The following is a 12,620-nucleotide window of genomic DNA, read 5'->3' as shown; positions in this document are numbered from 1 at the left end:
CTACATATCCAAATGACTACCCCAGAATGGAATCCATAACACTATTAATTCTGATGCATTTATGTATTGTGTCCTATCCACCCTCCCACCCAATTTATTCTTTCTTTCTTTCTTTCTTCTTCTTTCTTTCTTTCTTTATTTCTTTTTCAAATTAAATGATTAATATAAAAATAAATCGTTTTATTTATATACTATTATATTATTATTTTAAGCTTCAGTAATTGTGCTGTGTGCTTTTGTATTTTTTATTTTTCTATATTTATCATTAATTCCTTTTTCCAAGTCTAATCAGTGGAGTATTTAATTGTAGTATTTCTGCTTCAAATTATTTATTTCAGTTAGTTCGTTTAAGTTTTTCTTCTAGTATTTGTATCGTATTTTAGTTCTGCTTTGTTTCAATTATAATAAAATGTTTCGTTTCAGTCAAAAATAGCAATAGCAATATACTGTAACCAGGGCATACACAAGTTCATAAACCTGAAGCCGTTAAATATCACTGCCGTGAGGATTCAAAAAGATTTACTAAGAACATCAATCTTTGAATATCTATGTTTGAACAAACTTGGCACTTATAATAACATTAATTTATTAATTATGAAAAGCGATTAACTACAAATCATGCATGTATTACTGAGTAAATGAAAATAAATTGCAGTGAAAATGGGGTTAATGGTAGGATGTCAGATTCTTTGGTACAATTTCAAAATTATTTATGATTAAGATCAGTTTTTTACAGTGATTACATTTAATATTTTTTTACAGACTGTTTTAGCACATTATGGTTTTATTGCTTCAATAAAACAAAATAATCTCAGCCTCCCCCATTAATGACATTTTAATAATACAAATGTCGATCTGAAAGGTTTTTTTCCATCAAAAAACATAGATAATGCTGTTTAAGGCCTTTTGATGTAGCCAAAATGGGTAATGTGATTTCTTTTCTGTCTCATTTCATTATGCAAAATATTCTCTGTTTGTTTGTTTGTTTGTTTGTTTGTTTGCCCTGGGTCTGCTAAAGAAGTCATGCTTAATCAACCTGCAGATGCACGATCTCTCTCCCACCAGGCTCCCTGCAGTCGCAATCGGAAATACATTCAGCATTGTTCTCCTCTTTTCTTGTCTTTTTTTTTTTTTTGTCCTATACTCGTTACCATCCCTTTATGTAAATCTGTCTTTCCCCCTCACCTTATGTAGGAGAGAATATAGATTTGTCTTTTATCTCCAATGGAGGAAAAAATTATTTTTTCCTCACTGTACAGTATTTATCTGTCTTTGTCATCATCTTTCATATCCCACATCTCATATGTGCATGATAGGTTTCGTTATGACAGTCCATTTCTTGTATTAAGTCTTTTCCTGCTTTTTAAGGCAACCTCAAAAGAATGCACTCATCTTCACTATCCAACTAGGGCCCATGTTTTCATGCAGCTCTTTTATTAATGGTGTTGAGCTTGTGAAGTGGGCCATGGAGCCTTTGACACTTCATGTCCTCATGCTTTATGTACAGTAAAGTAAGATTCATGTTTAATGGAAAGGGCCTGTGTGGCACCCCAGTGGCTAATTCCAGAGGAACTGATGTTTCTGTGGCATTGTTCAGGAGGTTGATGTCTTCAGTTGACCTGTCTCACAGAACATGTCATCATGTCAACCTGACCCTGCGGTTTCTGAGGTCTGGACTCAATCAGGATAGCTGATGGAAAGTGTTCTGGTCAAATTGTTGAGTCACTTGGGGATTTGATGCGGAAACTCACATTCCCTTGTACCTAGACGTCCTGAGTGCCTGTCAAAATTTGAAGGAATGGTATGGGTTTAATACAAGGATCTGTCAATAGCATTTGTCCATTACAACAGAAAATATGTTTGTTTCGTTTCCTAGTTAAAGAAAAAAAAACTCTTACAATGGAAGAAGATGAGGCTAGGCAATAAACATTAAACTACAAACAGCTTATAATTATTGCATGAGAGTATTTACATATGTATTGACATTAGACTAAAGTTGTTGTAGAATAGCTTACTAACCTTGTCTGTGTAAAGTGATATTCAATGTTTTGTTGTCATGACAAAGCAACAGAGATCAAGCCTGTAAACCCAGTAAACTTTGCACAATGTCCGTGCTAAGATACCAAAGAAGGAAGGTGACAACATCCTTGTTTACATAGAGCTGAGCCGGAAGTTTGCCAGACTGTTGTCTGGATTCAGTAGAAGAACATAAACCTTGTCTTCTTCCTGTTGTCTGCATACATGTATGATGTCTGACGGTGAAAACCAGCCAGAAACATTGTTATCTAACACCTGGTGGCTGACAGGATGTCTTTGTTAATGTATGGCAAAACTTATACAGATATTATATCTGTTGTGACAAATAACTAGACGTTTATTCACCTTGAACAGTAGTCCCACTGCTATAGATTGATTATTTCATTTATGCAGAAAGTAGAAAAATATATATACTGTATATAAATATACTATATATATAGTTTTTGTTGTAATTTTTTTTTTCATATCAGATAGATTTCTGAAGGGTCATTTGACACTGAAGACTGGAATAATGGCAGTTTCAAAATTAAAATTCAAAACAGTTTCAAAATTACATTTCAAATTATAGAAATATTTCAAATTATTTTTTAGTGTATAGTGTATATTTTTCTTCTTTATGAGTTTTTTTTCTTTCATTATGTAATAACCCAGTTGACTTGTATTGGACCAGGTCCATTTCTTTAAGGCCTTGTTTTTTTTACATAAAATGTTTTGTACAGTAAAATTATGCTTTGTGATATTTCCATAGCTCATTATGAATACAATATCATCGCTGTGATCGTCATCTGCTCTCTTCTAGTTCCACCCAACCTTACCGTCCCACGAGAAAAGTCCCCATTAGTCACTCAGGAGGGTGACACAGTAGATCTGCAGTGCCTGGTCTCCGGCAAACCCAAACCCATCATCCTCTGGTCCCGTGCTGATAAAGAAGCACCCATGCCGGATGGAAACATGCAAACCGAAAGCTATGACGGAGTTCTGCGCATCGTCAATGTCTCCCGCGAGATGGCCGGCACGTACCGCTGCCAAACCAGCCAGTACAACGGCTTCAACGTCAAACCCCGAGAGGCCATTGTGGAGCTCATAGTGCTGTGTAAGTAATGGACTTGTTTGTTTCTCATGCACTTTAGCTGGACCTAATTAACTTACATTCAGGCTAGAACACGCATTTCTGTCATGGTTGATTGGCAAACCATTAATTTTCTGTAGAAATAAATGAAAAAAGCATCATTCATTGTAATTACAGACAACCTTGGTGAGCGATGCACAATGCTGATCTTTTCTGCATGTCTCATTAAGACTCACAGACTCAATTAGCACAGGTGTAGAGGTTAATGCAATGTAATGTATTCCATATTAATATAGCATAGCATGAATGAATTACTGAAAAGGACTTTGACTCGAAAAAAGACAGGTACATGAGAGGGTCAGATAGAAGTTATAATGATTATTTCATTTATGCAGAAAGTAAAAAAAAAAAACATGTTCTGGCTATGGATACATACCTTACTCTCTCCTACAGATCATAAAATATCAAATTATAGTCATAATGCAAGTGAGATCCATTGCGTACACTTCACCTAAATTATCTGAAGAGATTTTAATTAAGTATCTGGCATTTTAGAGATGTCAGAAAGATCTGTTATTTCCCATAATGCCCCTGTCATCTTGTTAATAACTTGCACGCTAATGGACATGTGTTAGAAACAGTAGTGGCACATGAAGTGCTTCTCCAGACAGATTGTATGTAGTCCTTTATCCAGTTGGCCTTGTCGATAGTATTGTTCTCTCAACCACCGCTTTTACCTCTACTGTATGGCATGACAGGTCTGCTTTGTAAAAGAACTGCATTTCAGGGCAATTCACACACTTAAACACACTTTATACTTTTTCCACTGATTTTTTTTTTTAAAATGACCCCTGTGAATGCCTTCATTAACAGTGCATTCTGCTAGAAAACAGATTTCATTGAAAACGTGTGCTTGGAGGAACAAAATGTAGCATCAGCCAGCTGAAAAGCACTCACCACTTCAAGATATAATTGCTAAAACTGTATGGATCCACACAAAAAAAATCATTCTGGCTTGAATTTTAAATAACACTTCACAATATATCTTGTGTCAGCATTTTAGTTCTCTAATGTGTTCAGAATCTCTTTTTGTCTAGAGGGCCAGATTGGTCTGAAATTATGTGTGTTTCCTGTTGTGCTCTGAGTCAGTGATTTTGTTTGTTAGCCACGATTCAATGCTTTTATTGTGTTTCTGTGTAATTGCCTAGTCTCCCTGGGCTTTGTTTTTTGTTACACCTTACTATGAATTCAGCATGTGTGATCATTATGTCCTATTTAGGTGAATCAAATAATCCTGACCTTTACATATTGCACGGGCTTAGTGAAAACTAATGAACACAAGATCTTGCAAGAGCTGTAGACCGTCTCATGAAATTTGCTTAAACCCGTCATACTTTGCTCTAGGATTATTATTATTATTTCTACATAAAATGAAAGCTTGTTTGAAATCGAATCATTTTCTTGGTGAGTCAAACGCATGTAAATTGTCACCTACTTTTTGGGCCATGATAATATAATTCAAAACTCTACTCTTCAGTGAAGTACTTGGCAGTTCGATTTTAGTTTTTATGCAGACAGCAGCACTTTAGTCCATTTAGAAATGTGCTTATACTTCACACAAACATGACTTTTCATGTGTTTCATTTTTCACTTACACAGAGTCTAATAAAGTTTCTAAAATGACATTCAAGCACTGGAAAAGTATCATAAAAGCAACTTTGACGCATTGGAAAAATTTGCGCTATTGCAGAATTTCTGTGAAATTATATTACATTGATTCTTGAATGTTTCACAACACATTTTAAATGTGAAATATCCAGCGAGAGGTGCTACAAAATGTCTTCAGTTTAATCCGAAACGGATAAATGTGAATCTGGCAAAGTTTCATTATCTTGGTTGTGGTATGTATTGTAGCAGTTTGGATATACAATGGCTTTAAGTGAGGTTATTATTCATTTAAGTTAATATTCATTAAACATCTCAACCTAGCATCCCTCAGTGTGTTCATGAGAGAAGTAGTGATGTCTAATTTGTGAATGAAACATACTTTTGAGGAAGATCTTTTCATTGAATCATTTGATTCAGTTCACCAAACCAAACTGAATGATTCACTGATCCAGTCTCAGCGGTTCTTATGTCAGCAGCTCACTGGAGTCTGTATCTCACTCAAAACCATTTATGATTCAGAAGATCTGGAATAAAGCAAGGTTGTGTGCACCACTTTTGTGGTTCATTCGCCTCCTTTTTGAAAGCTTCCCAAGTACATTGAAAAATGATTTCTCATTTCTCTTTTTGAATACCACAGAAGAAACAAGACTCAAAAAGTCAAACTTATTTTGAATGGCATGATAGTGATTAAGCGAAAAAGAATTTTCAATTTTGGGAGTACTGTCCCTTTAATCACATTCTTCAAATCTCCATTTGAAGCAGCCATATATGTTACACGTCTCCCTGTTAGTAGTAGTCTAATGACAGATACAAGCTCTTTAGAAAAGCCATCATTTCCTGCTCAGCAGAAGCCCAGCCAGCATAAACATTAGCCACTCAAAAAGAGTAACTGTATTTGATGACTCATTCTCCAGCACTCTAACTTATGTCATCTCTCCCCGTGTGACAAAGGCCACTTCCTCCCCCTCCATCACAGACAGAATGATTGCAGTCAAATAGTCGAGGGGGGGTCCAGAGGTAATCCTTATGCTGCAGTCATTACTTGCAGAAGTCCAAGGCACAAATGTATGCCAGTGGATAATCAGTGGTCTGACAGCTGAATGGGTTCTGCAGCAAGCCTCTAGAACTGCGGGGGAGGAGACAGACAAAGAGAGAGAGAAAGAGAAACGGAGAGAGAGAGAGAGAGAGAAGGAAGGTGGGATAAAAGAACCATGACAGATGCTGAAAGAGTGAGGGAGGAAAAGAGAGAGGCGGAATGATGACAGTGCAAGAGAAAGTGTGGCGAGTGTACAGAGAGAGCATGTTTGTGAGAGTAAGCAAGGACTGGAGGATGTTTTTTTTTTTTTTTTTGTCCATCAGAGAGATTGCCCTGGATTTCGCTCTGTCAGAACGTTTCAAATCTGCATTACTTTGTTATATTGGTAATAAAATGAAACTCTTGCCCTTGCGTCACAGAACAACTAGTGCAGAGGTTAATGCCTGAGGGCCATCTGCTAACTTACCTTGGATTTTCCCCTTTTTTCATCAGCATTTAATCAGTATGATATCATTTCTGGACAGAATTAAATGCTGAACAGTTGAAACTCATTTCTGAACAGTATATACAACAAGACTATTAATTTGATTTGATCTATCCATCTGTTACTCAGAGCTGCTCTATGGACTGTAAACACCATATTTAAAGCAATGCAAAATGTATTAATTATTTTTTAGATAGATAGATGTGAAAAATACATAATTTAATATAAGATGTAATGCAGACAAAGTGAACTCAGACAAAGTGGAGGCAGATCTAATATAGAGTGGGAGCTTGTTCCACAGTGATGGGCCGGCCACTTCAAAGGCTCGTTTACCCCTCGATTTTAGCTGTTGTCCTGAAATTTTATCTTACCTGTCAGATTTTCCTACCCGAATTTACTGCGCATCAATATTGCGTCCTTTTTCTCATGCTAAACAGAGATAATTCATGTATCTGCATTACTGTAAGGGTAGGTTTAGGGTTGGGGTAGGTGCAGACTTTAATAAAAACGCAATCTAATTGGTAGAAAAGATTATTTCTTGTTGGTTTCCTGTAGCTGTATCCCTTCTAGCTACAACCGTGAATATAACACAAAATGACTGTATTTGCAATACTGTAAGGGTAGGTTTAGGGTTGTGGTAGGTGAAGACGTTAATAAACCATAACTTTACAGTAGAATTTTTCATTGTCGAATTGTACTACCCACTGTTTTTTAGTAGCAGTATAGCAGTCTCCATTAAGCGTTTATGAAGAAAGTTTAGATTTTTGATAAAGAGCGAAGAGAGAAGAAGCTGGACCCAGTGACTGCAAATTTGAGGCACCTATCTACCATCACACCTAGATTCCGCACTTTGGGAGAGATGAACTGATTCAGAGATTCAAGGTCAAGGTGATTTCTTGGCCTGGATTCTGATCTTTAAATGAAAATGAGATGATGCTCCCACCTCCCTTCTCAGAAGAGTGCAGAGCTTCAAGAGCTCATGATCGCGGACATGCCGGTGTTATGGTTTAACTGGTGGTGACCGTGTTACTGATCCCCACATTGCTTCCAAACACAATTTTTAACTACCACATTCCTATTCATGATCATTCTGGCAGCACGTGAAGGCAGCATTAGTGAAAACAGGCAGAGACAATGGTAGCTTTAGCCACATTAGCCTTACAGAGAGCAAAGAATCTCTTTTTTTTTTTTTTAAACAAAATATGATTTGTGATGCTTACTTTGTCTGGAGTCTGGACATTTTCGCAACAAAGCGTTGGTATCGCTCCTGCTTTCAGAAGCAATCTTTGCACAGCTCCAGCACTAAACTGACCCTCGTTTGTGAGCAGTCTGGTGTAAAATGTTAGCACAAACATATAAGACTTTTTTTCCTTGACATTTCCTTCGAAAATGGAATGTAACCACCGTGTCCTCCGCAGTCTTTGGAGACTCCTATGTTCGTTGGTGCATCCCAACACACACTTTAAATGGCTCTTTGGCGCTGACATTGTATCTCCAGCTGCTACATCAAGAGAACATAAATGGCAGACAAATGCTTCTCACTCAGGGCTTTGTATATGGCAGAGAGCATCAAAAACAGGCGGGACTTTCACCGAATATGACGTCTGGAACTGCTTGTGTAGATTTTTTGGGATTATAAAACAATGAGTGAGTAGGTTTTTACCATTATAGGCTGGTTGTTTTCACACCCTGTGGCCACACAGCTTTGTTCAGTCACCCTATAAAGTGATTTTTGCATTCTAGGGCACCTTTAACAGATTTATATGTCATGTGACTGCTATTTGAATGTGTCTCCATGATTACATATCTGTAGTTTAGTGACAGCCATTCAACCTTTCAAAAGCTGCAATATACGTTTGCTTTAACTTTTCATCACGAAGGATGAGTTTGATCTCCATAGAAGTCTCTGTTCATGGCTCTGATGTTAACAAGACGACCCCAGCATCATCCTTTCCGCATACATAGCTCTCAGCCTTCTGTTAGCATTCGGTTTAATTGCTCCTCAAAAACCACAGCTCGCTCTAATGCTCAGGCTGACTGCCACTGACCTTGAAGCTCTGATGGAATGCTAGGTTGAAAATCAACCGCCTGAGGACATCTGAAGAGCAACAGACACGATGACTCTGTGTCCAAGTTTGGAGATGAAATTTTCCTTGCTCATCTGGACTATTGTTGGCTGGTTCAAAGGTGAAGTGTATTATTTATTTGATATTCAAATACTTTCCCACCTCTTATTTGCAGAAATAGATATTAGTAATCATTTGTAGATTAATTTCACACTGAAGCAAATCTCAGAGAAAAATATAAGAAATAGAAATTAAGTTTAAACTAAGATATACAGTCCCTCTGTGATATATAAAGGTGATATATAAAATGAAGAGAAATTAAGTAAATTTATTTCTCATCATTGAGACATATTCCCAGTTGCGAGATAGTAAGTCATACTGGGAGATATAAAGTAACACTGGGAGATAAAAAAAATCACAATTTTGAGAAAGAGTTACAATTATGAATGATAAAGTTGTGAAATATAAAGTTGCTGTTTCAAGAAATCTAAGTTTCACAATTATGGGAAATTAGTGAAAAAAAAATAATTATAAGGGTTTAAAAAATTATCTTTTATTTATTTACTTTTTACTTTTTTTTTTTTTTTTTTTTGAGCTAATGACCTGAGCTTTAAATTTATTTTGAACTGTCAGAATTTTGGTTTATTTCAACAGCCCAGTTTCTAATAATATTTGTTAATAATTTTTTTGGGCCCAATGACCTAATGAATCATGTATCAAAATACACCCATCTTCTCAAAGATGGAATCCAAGTAGTTTGCATCCAAACTAACTGGCATGTAACATTCCTGATCTCATTCCTCCACTTGTTTCCCAATAATTATTTTCCCTCATCCCTACTTTCATCCCTTTCAATAAAAAAACATTGGCCATGCCAGGACCACTATGAGAACTTCCTCTGTCCACTGTCACTGTGGTAAGGTCTGCTGTAATATGACTATCCCTTCATACAATCTCTGTATGTCTGATGCAATTACGTGCAATTCAAAGTTCGGTCCAGAAATAACTGCATTTTTATGATGGACACAAAAATAACTGGAAGCAGAGGTCTGACAAATATCTAGTGTCCAGACCAAATACAAGTATAACTGGAGTATTTTTTTAAGCACTTGAAACCAATTATCTCCTGTCACTTGTGGAGTGTTGACACGGATGCCCCAACTTCTGTACCACACAACATGGCCAACGTTCGCCAGTCAGGGGGTTAATTGAATTCATTTTCAGATCATGTACCAGCAAAAACTACCCATCCATAATTAAGCGCACACTGATCCATGCAAGATGGACAATGATTGCCACAAAACCATTGACTGTGACAGAATTGTAACCTCATCACATAAGATTTTTTGCAAGAGGTGAACAGCTGCCAGCAGTAAAGGTCAATTGGCACTCTTGTCATTGCTCACATGCATTTGAAGGCGGACTAGACCAAAAAAAGGAGGGAAACAATAACAGAAAGGGAGGAAGAAACAGAGAGGGAATCACGTGAGCTTATATTGTCATTTCTTCAGGAGCGGAGTTAATCGAGAGCTGAGTCTATGTAATTAGAATGTGATGGGTTTTTTTACACTACAAGTCTTCTCAGTCTTACAGTACATTGTGGGAGGGGGGATTCTTTTTTATCAGAGAGGTGGTGTTGGGACTGTTAATTCTACCATGAGATTAGATTTTGATGATGGATTCTCATATCGTCATGTTAGTTAAGCAGACATGATGAATATGACTGCCGTGCACCTTGGACTTCTAACACCTTGGACTGAAGTAAGGTTTAATTGCATCTAAATGTGGCAAGGCTGACTGATTATTAATGATCTAATATATTTTAATGAAGGGATAATTGCAGTTAAACCCTGACAGTAACAACCCACCTTCTCCTCTTCACATTCTCAAAGCTGCAGGGTAAAAGAAGAAACTCCTCGAGAAGATTTTTTCCTCACTGAATCAGAATGAGCGTCATTCACAAAGTTCCACACATCCTCCACCACAGTGATCAGCAATAGTGTCACTGAAACTAGTCAATCTGCTAGCAAGGTGGAAGCGATTCTGTTCTTAATCATGCGGCTTTCAGTAGTGAAACAGTTCTGTTTTATAAGTAGCAGGTTGTGTTGCAGCAACATTGTTTACAAAATTTTAGTAGAAAAAACATTTGTGTACAGTATTCTGTGATGATTTATAATTAATTTTTGGAAAATACTCCTTCGGTGTGCCAATTTAATTAGCACGACACGTTATACTGTAAAACTGTGATTTTTTTCAAGAATCTTTGATGAATGGAAAGAGCCTTTTTAAAAAAAAAAAAATAGTTTGAAATCATATATATGTGACATACTGTATAAATGTATTTTACTGTCACCTTTGATTAATTTTTTTATTTTATTTTATTTTATTTATTTATTTTTTTGCAGAAAAAAAGTAATAATTTCTTTCTAAATAAATAAATGAGTACAAATTGCTGAGCCCAAACTTTTAAACACTAGTGTATAGGACTACATGTGTAGACTTTATTTATCTTTAAGTTAATGTAGAAATCTATTCTTTTCCATTTACGTAATATACTGTAATAATGTACTGCAATTTTTTAAATGTCTTGCCCAACTTTGCATGTTTATTTATTACGGTAATCAGTTTGACTAATTTGATTTCATTTTCTGCTACAAATAAGTATAGTATTCTCAACATTTTACCATGTTTAAATCCATTTAGATTATTGTTCCTAAAATAAGTGCATACAATGCAATAAAAACCCACAGATTCCATCTAGGTTCATCGATAAGTAATTGCAACTTAGACAAGGTTTAAGTAGAACTGATGTAGCCTTTGAGAAACTGCTACAAGAGAGATTTTTTGGACGACAGAAACTTATTCAAAGTGACAAAACACTGGGACAGCTCATATGCAAATAGGGATTCTGATGTGGAATATAAGAGCAGTGTTGGTCCTCATTACGAGGGGATGAAATTGGCATCCTGATTAGTGGTGTGGAACTGGGATAGGCGCTGGAGAATAGAAGAATATTCCTCTACTCGGACGACACAATAACAGTGTTCCATACTCGATGTTCGCTTAGTATTGCATTTGAAAACTGGCTGCCAGCCTAATTAGCATTGAACTAATTTATTCCCAATAGTACTAATTTATGAAAAAGAGAGTATGCTCATGCAAAAGTCCTGAATGCAATTCAAAGTACTATCACCATTCATGCATCAAGTCCAGCTTTTATACCCCTAAGAAATTTACCAAAATAGAACAAAAAACTACATTATTGCTTTAGTTAATACTGGACACAGATTTATAAAGAGGGTTCTGCAGGGACTTGTTAATGAATAGGTTTTATCACTTTCATCTATACAGAAGCCTTTTGTCATGTTATGTAATGTAATTGCTTGTTACAGAACAATTTCTCACACAGGTCAGAAACAAATGTTTTTGTGCTGCTAAACAGTCATCTATTTGCAATTAAGAGCCTTAATAATGATGTAGAAACTGATACAAATGATTAAAAAGTTTTAATAGGAAGTCTCTTAAAGAGATACTTCACCCAAAAAGAAAATTTTATGTTTATCTGCTTACCTCCAGGGCATCCAAAATGTGGGCTCGTGATGATACATTGATGTGTAAAGACACAAAATGATCGGTCTGTGCAAGAAACTGAATAGTATTTATGTCGTTTTTTTTTTTTTTCTCTGATTCATGCAATGTCCATTTGAGAGAGAGAGGTGGCGGTAATGCACTTATAAATCTGCAATCTGCCATAATGCAAGACATAGAAGAAGAACGCCTCATGTGCTTGCTGCTTTGAAACGCGTTCACAAGAGTTCTAACAGTTCGGACATTGCATGAATTACAGATTCGGACATTCGAATCGGACATTCGGACAATGCTTTTTGATGCTCACTTCCAATTTGGCGAAAAATAAAAAATGTTTTAAATAAAATCTAGACAAACTATAAGCTAAATTTATAAACCGTGAAGCTCAATAAAATAATTTGTTGAATTTAAAATATATTTATTTTCAACATTCATATAACAAAACATATTTCAAATAGTATTTTAGGGACATGTTTTGTGTTGTATAGGCAACAAATAAAAAAAAAAGTATTGGTAGAACATGTATATATATGTAAATCCATTTTGAAATATGCGTAAGTATTTTTTGGCCATAGTTTAAAATATGTTTAAATGTTTTTGTTGTTTTTTGCCATATTGATTGGGCCATATTTGTGTGCCCTATATGTTGATTAGATTATAATTATAATAATA

At 35.9% G+C, this 12,620-nt stretch overlaps 1 protein-coding gene across 2 annotated transcripts in view; it reads left to right on the top strand.

The window, feature by feature from the left end:
* Positions 1-12,620, top strand: part of LOC113098423 (MAM domain-containing glycosylphosphatidylinositol anchor protein 2-like) — a 131,791-nt gene that overhangs the window by 77,521 nt on the left and 41,650 nt on the right. For both annotated transcript variants that reach the window (XM_026263486.1, XM_026263485.1), the window contains exon 8: positions 2,837-3,130. In XM_026263486.1, the coding sequence (XP_026119271.1) occupies positions 2,837-3,130 (294 nt within the window). The remainder of the gene's footprint in view (positions 1-2,836; positions 3,131-12,620) is intronic.

This window comes from Carassius auratus, unplaced genomic scaffold (assembly GCF_003368295.1).
Source record: "Carassius auratus strain Wakin unplaced genomic scaffold, ASM336829v1 scaf_tig00216558, whole genome shotgun sequence".
Classification (NCBI taxonomy): domain Eukaryota; kingdom Metazoa; phylum Chordata; class Actinopteri; order Cypriniformes; family Cyprinidae; genus Carassius; species Carassius auratus.
This window is presented reverse-complemented; position numbering and strand designations above follow the sequence as displayed.